This window comes from Triturus cristatus, chromosome 3_1, assembly GCF_964204655.1.
Source record: "Triturus cristatus chromosome 3_1, aTriCri1.1, whole genome shotgun sequence".
Lineage (NCBI taxonomy): Eukaryota > Metazoa > Chordata > Amphibia > Caudata > Salamandridae > Triturus > Triturus cristatus.
In genome coordinates, this window is record NC_140583.1 from 499,934,512 (window position 1) to 499,949,975 (window position 15,464).

A 15,464-nucleotide genomic window follows, 5' to 3' on the forward strand; every position below is an offset into this window, starting at 1 on the left:
TTCACAACTGGAAGTATGAGGGGAGTGCAGTGGCATGCTTCCATGTGGAATTCAGTCAGTGCTCGTTCTCATGTTCAGTGGATGCAGCCTTCACAACTGGAAGTATGAGGGGAGTGCAGTGGCATGCTTCCATGTGGAATTCAGCCAGTGCTCGTTCTCATGTTCACTGGATGCAGCCTTCACAACTGGAAGTATGAGGGGAGTGCAGTGGCATGCTTCCATGTGGAATTCAGCCAGTGCTCGTTCTCATGTTCACTGGATGCAGCCTTCACAACTGGAAGTATGAGGGGAGTGCAGTGGCATGCTTCCATGTGGAATTCAGTCAGTGCTGGTTCTCATGTTCAGTGGATGCAGCCTCATTGGTGGTGCTGAGGGAATAACTCGCTTGAGTCGCACTCGCGCATATTTCAGTTCCTCTGTCCGTGCACTGATTGATGTTCAGCCTTCGACGGCACCTAGTTATTGCCCATTACCCAGATTTATTGCAAGAGACCCTCAAACCGCTGCTGAAATGCAAACCTGAAGTTTCAAAGGCTAGAAGAGAAAAAGAAAAGTAGAACATTCGTTTTCGGTGTAAGATGCTCCAAAATGCCCTGCAGAAATGAATCCCTTCTTGAAAAGGAATACTAAATTAATTTAAATTGTAATCACTAATTGTTTTGATGTGGCAAATACCGTTTGGCGCAGTTAATTGCACAGTGCAGCTTGAATTCATTAAGTTTGCAAAATCGCTGCTGGTAGGCTGAGTACCGTTACTGTTTCTTGGGTCCATATTCAAAGCGGCGCATTGCTGGAGCTGCAGCTTGGTTACGCCATTGGGTTTAGTTGGACCCTCCCACGAAGACAATGTTTTGAAAGCGAAAGCCCAGGTTTGGTAAAATCATATGAATCCAAAGGGACCAAGAATTGAATGGGCACATACAGTGGGTGCAGTGTATTGTTTTATGCGGGTGTTCGCTGCAAATAAGGCAAGACAATGGTTGCACCTGAAGGCTGAAGTATTTGTTTTCACAGTAGAAGTAATAATAGTGGTCACTGTGCTACAATTAAATATTTTAAATCGTTTTTAAGTAATCCTGGTAAAACCAAATGTGTTCTGAAGAGCCCCAGTATAGAGCGAATTTTACTTGTTTGTAGAAGTAGCTAAAGTGCCCCATTAAAAGTGGCTGCTGTGCTGACACGTGCAACTACTGTCACTGCGAACTGATGCCTATACTGTAATCCCACCAGTATCTGTTATTAAAAACACACTTCTAAGTCCAGGGAGCATATAATATAGCATTGAGCAGAGAATGGACCTCTCCCGCCTCGTTGGGCCGGTATTTTAGGAAGTTTGTTAGTGGGTGAGGTGGTTTTGAATGTAGGATTAGCACTTTTGGTGTTAAAACTGGCCCGTATGATGGCACCACTCAATGTTCTCCAAATAAGAAATCTATTTTGAAACGTTTCATGTTTTTGGAACATTTTGTGGTTGACTTTATTCCTTGTAACGTGGAGATTGTGAAATTGTCCTGTATTCTAACAAGCAGAAACTTGTTGAGTTGAGAGACACTGGAAGTTTTTGTGCTCCATTAACTATTCAATTCCCATCATATAATGAATTAATTAAATTTGTATGGGTAGAGCTAGCACATCAGCTGCAGCGGCTGATGTTTCAATCTGTTGGGTTCATCAGTGTAATGTGCTGGACATGCTCTGCGAGAAATAAAAACATAAAAGGCTTATCCGAAACTAATTTGATGTTATGATCACTGGTCTGCAAGTAAACTCAGGCATTCATATTTACATTAATTGTTTTCACAAATGCTGTTTATCACATTAATGACTGCCCTATTAGAAAAAATAGCTTTCTCCATGGGATTAGTACAGGAGATAAAGTAAATGGGGAATAACAGTCTGATTTACTGTACTTTTCAGATGCAAAATAGCTCATTATGCATTCCAATGGAAACAGTTCCTGGAAGTTGGAATTATATACCAAACAGCCATTAGCATGAGGTGAGAGTGTTACTACTCTGAGATGAGCCAAAGCCTACTCGAGAGAGAGATAGATATATATCTATATATATTTGATAACCGCAGGTCTAGAGGACAGCTACGCTGTCAAGCCAGACCTAAAAATAGGGCAGAGGAAGGAATGTACCCACTACAATAAGTAGTGGAAAGGGTGCATCCCCATCAAACACGCCACCCCCAGTCCTCCCGCTTAGCTGCTGGTGAGCATGAGGAACCAGGGCTCGCATTACTGCTCCTTCCTCGTGGCCGTGGAACACTGCGCATTGATTTTAAGGTGATGTGCGTGACACGCCAGGCCTACTACAGCAGCGCTGCTGGAGGAGCCCATCACTCCTTCAAGACCGGAGAGATCCTCCGCCTCCTTTCTCTTACCAGCTTTTCAAACTAGGAACGCTCCGCTATGGCGGTAGGTACTCCTTTTCCCTCAGGGCGACTAAAAGTAGAACTTCTTGTAGGAAGGTGGTAAACATTTGTAAACATTCTGCATTCCAAAATAATCTTCTTTAGAATGATCACTGGTTCCAAGACGCTCCTAGCCTTCGCTCTGTAAGGCTGAGTCCGTGTACCTGGCGTGATGTAATAAATGAAATAGTCCCTGCAAGTCCTTTCATTGAGCGCTTGACCCTGGAATCCAGGCACAAGCTGATTTCAGGAATGCAAATTGTCCCTAGGATCCTACCATATTTTGGGTGAGACTATCAAGCAAAAGCTCAGAATATTATGCTCTAAAGCGTCCAAGTGGGCCAGATCCGTTCCGGATATGCATTATAGGCACAGTACAGATTTGAAAACTGCAATCAATCTAATTGATTCTGATTTACATATACTCTGTGGTTGTCAGGAAAATATGGCCTGGATCCACTTTGGACGTTGGTTGTATAGCTCTGCTTTGGAGGCGGTGCCCCCTTCCAGCCACTGAGGTTCAGGGGCTGAAGGTGCACATTCATACAGTAGATTTTTGGAGAGAAGAATAGTATGTTCTGTAGCTTGCTTGTGACACGAAGACTGATTTTTCTTAACTTACTGATGGAATACGGGGCGTGAAACTACTAGGGACGCTCTACGTGGTGCACTACGTCATGGTCCGCCGAGGCCGACCGAGCTCGAAGCTTAGCTCTCCTTCCATCTACTCGTTGGTGTTGGCTATCCTAAAATGCCGCTAGAATCGTTTGTCAGTCTACCTGCGGAACCTCACAGAAAAGTTTGCGTCTCGAGTCCTGCCCTTATTCCGTTGTTGAAGTGCTAATTTCAGGTCGGGGGTAGCGAGACAACAGCGCGTAATTTGCCCGACTGCTGATTCGGACAGAAAAAAACATGTCCGCGCGCCTGCTGGAGATTTCCTTTCTTCTTCAGCAGGCATCATTTCGGCTGTAATTTGGGCTTCAGACCTATTCTGAAATCACTACTTATGAAAATTGTTTTCTTTTTATTATGACCTTTCTTCCGACCCCCAGCCGCCCGTGGCTAATGGAGGTGGGCGTCCTTTGTCTGCTTGCATCCGGTGTCATGGCAACAGAGCTGGAAGCGTGCGGCCGCGGCGATGAGAAATCTACGCAGGATCCGATCTGTTTCTGAACCCATTTGGAGTACTCCACTCACGCACAGCTTCTGCATTCATGTCTGCTTTTATTTTTTGTAAATGCATCTCCATCGTTCATTGGTAGAGGTATTTAGAGTCCTTTCCGTATAGTAGTTCCGCCCACGTGAATTGTTTACTCTGATAAACTATTGCAAAGTAAAAAGAAAACCTATTCAAGTTCCTTTTTTTTCTCTTTAATTTTAGATCATTGACGATTACTACCACTTCCATCATCGCGCTGTGGTGAAGCGGGCATTATCACCTCACAGAACACACAATCTCAGGCTGGAGAGGGAGCCACGGGTAAGTGCAGCTGCTGACTGACCATCATTGGCCCTTTCCTCAGTCCCTGCCCTGTGAAGCAGGCTTTATGTTCTGCTTCTGGTTGGTGTACCTTAAAAGATGTGACCAACCCTCCGCTAGTTTACAGCGCCGTGGCTGCTGCGTAAGCCTCTCATCATAACAATAGTGTTTTGGGCACAGCCTTATGAACCTGATGTATTAAAGTCTTTTCCCATTCTTTATCTAGGGCAAAGGGAAATGCATTAGTATTTGTGTTTTTTTATTCCACATGCCATCTCTAATAAAACGCAAGCGCAGCTAGGGTGGTGTAGGAGAGTAGGGTCTGCTATCCTATGGTCACCCCAAATTTTTGCTTTTTGCTTCACTGGTTTTTGACATATTGAGGCTGTGGGCCTGCCAATCAGACCCCCAGCCTGCTGTTCTCTCTACTAAATTTACACTATGCACCCTAGGTGCATAACCAATTGGAAGTGGATCACCCTGTGAGCCCCTGTACCAGTGTACACTAGGTACCCAGGGCATTGGTGTATCTAAGGCCTACCAGGGGCTGAAGCATGTATTGTGCCACCCCTGGCCTGGCCTAACAAATTTGACACAACTGGCTGATCACTCAGCTGGGGTAAGTTGGTGTAACCACCTCTTACTTAGGTGTAGTATACCTATACCTAACCTTAAATGGGACACATGTTAACCTATAAGTCACTCCTATGGCAGGCCTTAACAATCCTGAAGGCAGAGTGCTTGGTTCCATGTGAGATGGTGCTCTGGCATGAGCTGAGCCTGTCTGCAGTGGTCGGAACAACTTCCTTCTACTGTTTCCAGATATCGTCATACCATATACTCTTAAGTGCATTATGAACCTCGCGGTTAAATGCTATCTTTGGTTTGGCTTTATCAAAACATGTCGAGTAAGGTGTCATACGAATTGGAATACTAACCCCTCGCCAATTCTGGCGACGGGGTTAGCATTCCACCCTTCTAGAGGGACACGACATGTACAGTACCTGAAACCCGGGTAAAATCAGACATAGCCTCAGCTCCACAAAATGGATGCTGCCACCACAGACACAAGTCTGCCCTCCTGCTGCTGGGAGTCCTTCCAGCTTGGGAGGTGTGGACAAAGGGTTTCCTGCCAGGGGAGGTGCGTGCACCACCCCAGACAGGATTTTGTGTATTGGTCAGGTAGGGCTTGAAAGAAACCAGACATGCCTGTGGCTCATAAGGAGCCTCGGTGCATATGCCAGTTCAATCCGGTCCTGGGGCACACCAGTCCCGGGCCTGGGGCGAGCTGGACAAAGGATTGGGGGTGTAACCACCCCCCTTCCTGGTCCCACCCTTAGGGAGGGACCTAGCAGGTAGTCCGGCCCCTACAATCCGCTCAAAGGTAGGAGCTGTGTCCTAAGACTTCAGACATCCTGGAATCAACTTGAAACTAAGAAGAAGACGGGAACTTCGACATTCTGCTGCACAGAAGACTGAAGGAAATCTCCCCTGTGGTCAGGGAGTGACCACCTTGCTAACGCAAGCACCATCCAGCGAATCAACGTCTGCTTTGCCGCCGGAGCCCGAGCCCAGAGACTGACAAGACCTGGACCTCCAGACCTCTCACCGCCCGATCCACAGTCCCTGAAAAGAGGAGACCCGTGGAGGCAACGAGACGCGTGGAGCCAGCCATCTTGAAACGACCACGACAAGCTGCAAGTGCAACAACCGAGGCCCCCTCCAAGTTGTGCTTTGGGATCTGAGAAGCCCAACCCTCGAGCAGCATCTGCACCAAAGGTGAGCCCTCCAGCATCTCCACGATCTGCGTGGGGCCCTTCTGCATTTTGCCACTCGACGCGCCTAACCGGTTGCTGGCCCGCTGGCTAGTGGCCATCTTGGCGACGAACTTCAAGAACTACACCGCTGGTCTGGTTGCTCCAGACTGGCCCTTGCTCCCCTCCAAAGGAGCAGTCCCTCTGACCTTGCTGGTCAGAACCATCAGCTTATTTCGTTTTCCACAACAATTGCTTTTGCCAAGGCTTGTTTGCTTCGATCAAGTCGCCGACACCGCCGACAGCGAGAGCCTGCGTGGGACAGCTCGTGAACCGACTCCTGGACGTCGTCGACCTTCAGGGACCACGTGGCTGCAGAGACGAGCTACACCTTTCTTCCTGTTTGCACCCGACATCGCCTGGTACCCACCTGGTGCCACGCTGGTCACTGGCTAGTGACTGTGAACACTGTCCCCTCTGCTTACAGGTCTTCTACAACTCCGATCCACCCCTGGATCCACCGCATCCCTTCCGGACCGACCGCCTGCAGCATCTTTGTCCACAGGCTCCATTGACCCGATAGAAGAAACCCGACGCACTTCGACACCTATGCACCCGCTTCCTGTGGGTGAGGTAAAGCTGGCACTCCGGTGCCCAAGTGTAGAGTAACATCTCTGTCTGTGTTTCCAATCTTGAGGTCATAGTCCATCCGGAAGATCCTTTTTGCAGTAACTTTGTACTTTTTACGCACCCATTGAAAACCTATGGGAGCACGCGTGTGACTATTTGCTCTGCACACGCAACCCGTGGACCTCCTGGTCACTAACTAAAGTTAGCTCCTTGTAGGCCCAGCGATTCTAGAGGCCCTAGGCCTTTTCCCTTTTCTGTTCGTGGTACTTATACCACTATTTTAGTATATGGTTTGAGCGGCCACCAGGGCCTATCCATATAAAGTGCAACTTCTGTGTATTCTACTGTAATCTTGTTTGACGATTTGTGCTCCTGTGCTCATAAAGAGACTAGGGGGTTACTTTGAGAAATAAATACATATATATTTTGAATATATATCTGTGTGGTGTCCTTTCATTGGTATAAAAGGGGGTTACATTTGGTAAAACAGCTGGCTTAACACGCTTCACGAGTTTAGCCTCAAAGACTGCTTAGCCTACGCTACCACTAGGGCAGCTAGTCCGAAAAGGTTGACTTACAACCACACCATAAGGGTTGCTTGGCATGGTACAAGGTGGTCACTTTAACTAGTGAACATCATATACCAGGCCAACTTCTCACAGGTGGGCTACATCAAATGAAATTGAGACATCAGCACATGCTCAAGAGAATTAGCACTTAATTTGTTTATTAGTTAGTTCTTGATTCCAAAGTTTTTCTTACGAGCCCGCCACCTGGGCCGCCGAATATTTATTTCACCTCGTGCCTCTTTCTTCCACCCTCTCTTCCTGTCTCCTTACCCCACTCTTGCATGTTCATTTTCATCCCTGTTCTCTACCTTTGCGACTGTTCTCCTATTGGCGCTTCCTACTTCTTTCTTTGATTCTCCCTATAGGTAAAAATCTGATGATGGGAAAATAAGCCCGGTTTAAAAAATATGGGCGTTGTACCCCCCACTGACGCAAATTAAGAAATGTGTGCTAAAAGTTCCTGGATTTCCCATAATTCTTTGTGGGAATGACCCAAGTGGCACTCTGTGGTAAAGAGCTTGTACTACCCTTTTGGTAAATATGGTAAACAATCTCACACACTGCATTTACAAGTTACAAATATAACTCAACCAGCTGCACCACTTCCATATCCTCCCTCTGAAAATCCTCACAGTTCTTGGTTACATCACTGTATTTTAGTACTCTATAACTGCTTCTGTAGCATTAATCTGTGACATGAAGAAATCTGTCCGTAAACTCCAGCTGTGCAAGTTGCCCCGGTTCTGCCCATTTTGCATTACAGACTGAGCCACTGCATTAGTAGTAGCAACATTGAATAGTTCTGGTGGAGTATTACTGTATTATAGACATTCGCTGTCTTCTAGTTTTTGCCTGTCCCTATTTTTCCTTTGGTCTGTATCAAGCAGCACTGCTTCTAAATAGCCAGCTACAGAGCTTTGAGTACATTAACTCTGTATGTACAGCACTGCAAAACTACAGCAAAAGAGCTTCAAAAGTATCCACAGCCAATACACCATAGCCCTGGAACTTTCACAGTGCAACTCTAGCAGAATCATATAATACAGTAATTTGCGCAACATTAAAGAACTACGTTTCCTTCCCGTCCTCATTTTCAGTTCCTCTGTTCGATTCAATTACTCTCCTGGACCAGAGACAATCACCCCCCTCGGATCCCTTGAAAGGGACACCGCAGGAAGCAAGTCTCTAGAAAAGACTAATTTGCCGAAAGACATTCAAAGTAGAGAGGTTTCTTTCAACGTCGAAATGAGAGATTTTGGTAGGAGACAAAAAGCTTGATGAATGACACGTCGTTGAAGGATTCTTCAATGTCAAAACTAAAATTGACGTTGAAGCTTGATCCTGTAGAACGCTCAACAGAGATTGAGAGAAAGCTGCGCCTCGAAGCCGAAATGGCAGCGTTGATCCAAAAGGAGGATTTCGACGCCTCTTGGAAGGAGATTCGAATTATCAAAAGACATCGATACCAAAAGACTAGGGGGAGAAGGAGTTCAAGGAAATTGACCCTCACATGACACCAGAGTCTCAGGAAGAGGAGGAGGAATCCTTCTATGAAGAGGAAGGACTAGAAGGCCTGGGAATGGTTCAGGGTTCAGACAATTATGAATATACAGAAACTCAGTAGCATGAGATAGAGACAGATTCCCTGAAGAAGGGTTGATTGTTATACGTCAAAGCCTTTGCCTATAGATGACATCGCAATGTACATTCACATAATAAAGAAGGCTGAAGACTAGTGTGACCTGAAGCTAGAAGAGGGAAAGTTTCAGTCATGTTTCCTAGTAGAGACCTGAATACCATCGCAGACAACAAATCGGTTCTTTCCAATCTTACTTGGTGTACTCGATCAAGGAAGGGAGGAATTCCAGGAACCTGCTACACTACATGCAGAGCAATGACACCAAGGACAGAGGAAAAAATATAAACATTCCCCCAAAGAACCTGCCTTCATCAAGGGTATGGTGCTGGCTGACTCCATCACTTTCACTGTGAGGAAGAGAGCTCACATCCCATCAACATCAGGGCCATCTCCAGACAAACAGAGTAAAAGGATGGATCTCATGGGTGGGAAATTTGAGACATACAGAAAACTCATATGTCCTCCTGAACAGGTATGCATACTAGCATTGGGAGAAGATGGCAGAACTCATGAAACCTGAGCAATACAGGGCAAGCCTAGCGGAGGAAGCAAGAATAATGCAAATACATGCCTAAAATCTGAATTTGATGCTGCTGACACAGCAACTCGGCTACTGATGAGAAACAACATAACACCGCCATTCATGTTTACGAATCTCAAGATTCAAACCAGGGGTGCAAGCCAAAATCATAAATACACCCTTCACTGCGGTTACAAATGTTTGGAGGGACCGTTGATAAGGACATTCAACAGCTCAAAAAGGACAACTAGACTGCGAAGTCCATGGGACCGTTGCAAATTAGGGTAAACATGAGAAGATGGGCCATGTCAACATGCAGGCCCACAAAAAAGGCAGTTTCCAATCTAGCTCAAAACATCGGGGCTTCCATAGTAGCAGCCAATCATTGGCACCCCAGCAGCAAAGGCAATACCCTCAACAATCATTTAGAGTAAGATCACATGAAAGATGACAGCCTCACAGGGGAGTCAAAAATCAAAGCGGAATGAATCACACATCCTGTTCTTACCAGGGTCCTTGTATGGTGAAGACCCTCGTTCACTTTAAGCATTCAGTGCGGTATATCTTGATTCTCCGCTCTGTCAAGTGAGTAGTATCATCATTGGGTCTTTTATCACTTGAGTGATCGGTTCCCCAAGTGATCTCCATATCCTCCACCTGGAGGTAGATCGTCTGGTTTTTTGACAGTTGTGAAAAGTAAGTGCGAAGGTATGTTGTGAAGAGTGAGGTTAAAATTACCTCCTGTCCTCAGTTAAGTCTTTTATTTGCCAAGGATGGGGCAAGATTAAATCGGTGGTGTTGTAGTGGAAGTGTCAATGTCCCACTGCACCTGATTGTAGGTCTTAATAGGTCAACATGTTTCAGCCCTTGGTAGCCTTCACGGGGCTGTGGGCCTTCTCCAGGACCAAATAGAAGTAAGCTACCTTCGAGGTAGCTTCTGGAGGGTAGGCAAATTTACTTGCCATGCTTCATTACTGAGACCATTCGCTCTTCATATATGGGTTATAGAAGGTACTACTGTCTATACCTGGGAGAGATAAAAGACCGTATGGACAAAAAATCATGGATACATTTTGTACATTATGATATAAGTGCAATACTATTAATTATTTGTAGGAATATTTGAGTAATGCTGGAAGATACTCATAGGGTTCAGGCTATAGTAAGAATGGTATTGTATGAGGGTTGTTGTGCAAAAAGGAGCTCTGGGAAGTGAATATTGATGTGAATGTTATCACTTTCTAAATGTGGTCATCTTAGTAATCTCAAGATTTCCATAAAAATGCTGAGTGCACGTTTTCTTTATTGGTCCAAAGCAATAGGATTAAAAGTTTTTTTTTAAAAAAGCACATGGTGAGAAGAATCGTATTGCATGTTGGGTTTGGCCTGTCTTTTTACCTAGTGGAATCTGGAGGGGAGGCATGACACCAGTAAACAAGTGACTTGCTCTACACAAACAATCTCTCATACTCCACACATGTGGGGGGCAGGATAAAGAACTTCCTTAAGAAGTAGAGGATGATCATGTCAGACAACAGGATATTAAATATCATAAGGTTTGGATATTGCTTAGAATTGGCCAATAAACCACCAGTAAAGGGACCAAATATAAAGGTACGTTCACAAGAAGAAGCATCACATCTACTCAAGTAGGTAGAGGAATTGATGGAAAAAAGAACCAATAGAAAAGGTACCTAGAGAAGAGATCAAGCGAGTAAATTACTCAACATATTTTCTTATCCCAAAGGTACATGGGTCCCTAACCCCAATTCTAGACCTCGTATTCATAAACAAGTTTATAAAGACCAATAATTCAAGATGACTACGTTATGGGAAGTCCTATGTGAAATTATGAGACCAATTCAGGAATGGCTACAAAACTAATAGGTACAAGCAGCAGGGAGTTGTGAAGATCTAGTGGTTGTCACGCAGAAGCTACAGGAGGAAATGATGTGGTGGAACAGATCACATATAACATGAAGGAAATTTGCACAACCAACTTCAGCTGTAACCATTACAGCAGATGCTTCTCGTATGGGCTGGAGAGCTCACATAGGTTCGCTCAAGGTTTGAGGGGTCTGGAGGGAACAGAATTCAATACAGCATATCAATGTCTTGGAGCTAAAGACTGTGTTCCATTAGCCTTAAAAGCCTTTCAGGAGGAGGAGCTTAGCGCGCATCCAAGATGGTCGCGTGAGCACAGGGCTCCCCGGACCCTCGCCACTCCTCGCAATTTATCCTGATGATATCCTGATTTCTCGGTCGGACTCTCGAAGGTGAACCTCGACTGAGTCCATAACTCTTTTCAGAATTTGAATCGGACTTGGGCGACCAGAATTACAGCACTTTGAACTTTTGAGGCCCACCTGGAGGCCGTGCCGGGGACTTGGTGATTTGTGGAGCCGGGTCGTAGTTGAACAACAACGGCAGTGGGACCTCATCGGTGGCCGTACCCCCACTTTCGGTTTCGTTTCCGGATCCTGACATGGTCTGATTGAGAGACCGTTTCGCTCGGCCGGGGACCAATCCAGCCTCCATTTAGTGTCATCGCTGCCTCCTCATTATAGCCTCTTGGGTCAAGTCGTGACTTTCTCCGGACCGTACGAGCCAGCTTCCTGGCCTGTTGGTGCCCGACCTGCCGGGGGCCATTTTCATCAGGTCTTGCGGGGCCCTCCGGGGTGCATCTTCCAACATGACGGGCAGGGGTGAACCCGAGAAGCGGAAGACCAAGACGTCTCTTCGTGGGGGACCGTTCCAGACAAATGTTATGGACCGTTACACTCAAGCCAAAGGATCCCCCGGGCTCTCCAGTAGTACCCCGGAGGACGCCAGAGATGACCCTTCTGCCCCTGTTGACTTGTCCCTGCAGGACATTATGGGCGCCATCACCGGCATGAAGGAGACCATCGGCCAGCAGTATGAGGCTCTGGCTCGTAAAATTGACACGGTCGCCATTGATGTCACTCTAATCAGGGCCGACCTGTCTAAGACTAACGAGAAGGTGAAGTCATTGGATTTGAAGACTTCCAGCCTCACGGCCGATGTGTCGGAACTTCAAACAGACCTTGGCACTCTGAAATCTGCCAACGACCTGATGTCTCATCGGCTGGAGGATTTTGAGAACCGGGCAAGACGCAACCACATTCGCGTCATAGGTGTTCCAGAGAATCCCAAGACTCGTTCGGTTGACCTCCTGGTCGAAGATCTAATCCTCACCCATCTTGCCCCTTCTGGACTGAGCAAGTTTTTCGCTGTGGAGCGTGCACATCGTGTCCCGGGCGGTAAGCCCAAGCCTGGTGCTCCTCCGAGGCCTATCATCGCAAAACTTTTTCATTTCAGAGACCGTGATGCGATTTTGCAGGCTTCGAGAGTGCACGGCCTGGTGAAATTTGAAAACTCCTCTGTCAATTTTTTCCCGGACTTCACACAACTTGTCCAGAGACAGAGGATGGGCTTTCAGGGGGTTAAGCGACGTCTCCGGGACCTGGGATTGAAGTATGCTATGCTTTTCCCTACCAGGCTTCGAGTGGAATACAAGGAACGGACCTTCTTTTTTGAGCGACCGGACAATGTGAGTGACTGGTTGGATTCCCTGCCTGGTCGGGGCGTTCGAACGGGGCACCCTGGCGGTGCCGAGGGTGGTGAGCCTACACAGAAGTGACCTTTTGGTCCCTAACCCTGACAATCGGACATTGCTCAGTTGGGTTCTACTTCTTTTGTATATTTTGCCTTCTAGTAGTTCGCGTCCGGGTGGTGGGTGGAGACGGGCCTCTCTCCTCCTCCGGGGTCTTTTTGTAGAATGGGATTGTTAGGGCGACAGGCACACTGCATTTTGGGGTGGCTTTTTAGGCTGCAGGGGTGCAGGGAGGGGGGAGTTGTAACGGGTTTTGGTTGGGGGGGGTGGGAGAGGGTGTTGGTGTTCGTGTTTTCTTTTCTCGAGGCGGCATATTGGTTCTTTCTCTGCTTTAGGTGTCCTGCTCTCTGTGGGGGGGACTCATGCAACTCTTGTGGGGATGGGGGGTAGTGGGTTGAGGTTGATATCTTGGAACGTCAATGGATTGGGGGATCGTATTAAACGGGGTGTTGTACTGCAATATTTGCGTCGTTTGACCCCTGATGTGGTACTCCTGCAGGAAACGCATTTGGTCGGCAATGTGTGTCATGCTATGAATAGGTGGGGGTACCGATTGGTTGCACACTCCGGGTTCACCACTGGTTTCAGAGGGGTTGGTATTCTGGTCCGGTCTTCCCTCCCACTAGAGATTGATAATGTCATCCTTAACGACAGAGGGCGTTATGCCGCCCTAACCGGTAGGTGGGAGGGTAAGACTCTTTCTTTAGCCACGATATATGTTCCCCCAGGCCTCCAGACCTCCACTTTCTCTGATGTTGGTCGGATGTTGCTGGAACTCCCCGATAGTCTTCTCCTCATGGGTGGGGACTTCAACTCTGTGCTATCCGGCGATCTCGATCGCCACCCCCCCCTGGGCCCTTCCTGTTTCCCAATCATGGCTTGGTGGGTTTTTGGACACCTTTGGTTTGGTGGATTGATGGAGGTTAATGCATCCGACGCAATGTCAATACACCTTCCACTCCGGGGCTCATGGGAGTCTCTCCAGGCTTGATTACTTCCTCATGCCCGTGGCCCAGTCCCACCACGTTGGGGAGGTAAGACACTTGGCCCCGGGCATTTCAGATCACTCCCCTGTGTGGCTTCTTTTCGACACGGGGACGCAAGCCGCGGGGCGGATCGTCCCTATTAACCCTTGGCATCTGCGCAACCCCAAGACTCGCAACAGCCTTATTAAGTCGCTCGACCACTACTTCCTGGAGAACGAGGGGTCTGTTTTGTCCTCAGTGTCCCTGTGGGAAGCCTTCAAAACTGTTATTCGTGGACAGGCCCTATCTTTAATAGTCGAGACCAAGAAAGCTAGGAATGGGGAGGTCGTGAAGCTGGAGGCCGAAATATTGGAGTTGGAGGCTGATCTAGACTTAGGTGTCACCCAGGATAGGCTCCACGCCCTTAGCTTGAAACATATAAATCCCTTGTTACGGATGCTGCCAAGACAATGTACAGGGAACCGCAAGGTAGACTGTATGATGTTGGGGATAAGGCGGTTAAATTGATTGCATGGCTTGATAAGAAGGAGAGAGTGAACCGTGTGGTCCCTGTGCTTCAAAATTCTGACGGTGTGCATGTGACTGACCCTGGCGAGATTGTGGAGTGTTTTGCTGACTATTTTCGTGTGGTCTACTCCCCGGTGTCCGATAGAGATGAGGATGACTCTCGTTTCTTGTTGAGGGACATTGCGCTGCCCTGCTTGTCTGAAGAGGATCGGGAGCGCATGGAGGCGTCGTTGTCGGCCGACGAGATTGCTACCGCGATTCGTTCCCTTCCTTCTGGCAAAGCTATGGGCCCCAATGGATTGCCTATTGAATTGTACAAATTGTGCCCGGATAAAGTCGCACCGTTTCTCCGTGATATGTTTCTGGAGTCGCGTGAGCTTGGTTCCCTCCCTTGTCACCAGCGTCTGGCCACTATAGTTGTGATTCCTAAGGAGGGCAAGCCTCGTGATCGTTGTGCCTCATACAGGCCTATTTCCCTATTGAATGCTGAACCGAAGATTCTCGCCAAGGTCCTTGCTAATCGCTTACTCGCTGTCATCTGTGACCTGATTCATCCGGATCAATCTGGTTTCATTCCGCACCGGAACACTGCTCTCAACTTGCGGCGCTTACATGGCGTTCTCGCCAGGGTGGAGTTTCTCTCCGAGCCGGCCATCTTGGTTTCCTTGGACGCCACGATGGCCTTTGATACGATAGAATGGCCATATCTTAGGGCCACTCTGGCGAAGTTCGGTTTCGGTGCGGGATTTATTAGTTGGGTGAGGCTAGCTCAGGTTGTTGTCAATGGTAGGGTGTCCCAGCCCTTCGCCCTCGGGAGGGGTACTAGGCAGGGGTGTCCGTTGTCCCCCCTGCTCTTTGCTCTTGCTCTCGAACCGCTTGCAGCCTGGCTCCGATGGGAACCATCGATAAAGGGCATTCAGTGGGACCCTGACTTTGAAGACCGGGTTTCGTTGTACGCCGACGATATTCTTTTGTACCTCGCCTCCCCGCATGAATCCCTTAACGTCCTATTTGACGTCCTCACTTCTTTCGGTAAAAACTCCGGTTTGATCATTAATTGGTCTAAATCATGTGTGTATGTCATCTCCGGTGGCCTTCCCCCCTTACCGAATAGGTTTCCCATTCAAATTTCGCAATCCGGTTTCAAGTACTTGGGGGTCTACGTATCGTTGGACCCGGCGGTCCGCCACGAGCATAATCTCCTTCCCCCTCTCCGGCGATTGAAGTTGGACGTGGCTTGGTGGCGTAGATTGCCGTTGTCGCCACTCGGTCGAGCGGCACTTTTTAAAATGATGTCCCTGCCCCGATTTCTCTACGCACTCCAGAA

General features: G+C 47.7%; 1 protein-coding gene across 3 annotated transcripts in view; it reads left to right on the plus strand.

Annotated features, from left to right (window-relative positions):
- The window catches only part of FURIN (furin, paired basic amino acid cleaving enzyme), a 382,970-nt gene that overhangs the window by 200,711 nt on the left and 166,795 nt on the right, over positions 1 to 15,464 (plus strand). For all 3 annotated transcript variants that reach the window (XM_085644360.1, XM_085644361.1, XM_085644362.1), the window contains one exon: positions 3,800 to 3,898. In XM_085644360.1, coding sequence (XP_085500486.1) covers positions 3,800 to 3,898 — 99 coding nt within the window. The remainder of the gene's footprint in view (positions 1 to 3,799; positions 3,899 to 15,464) is intronic.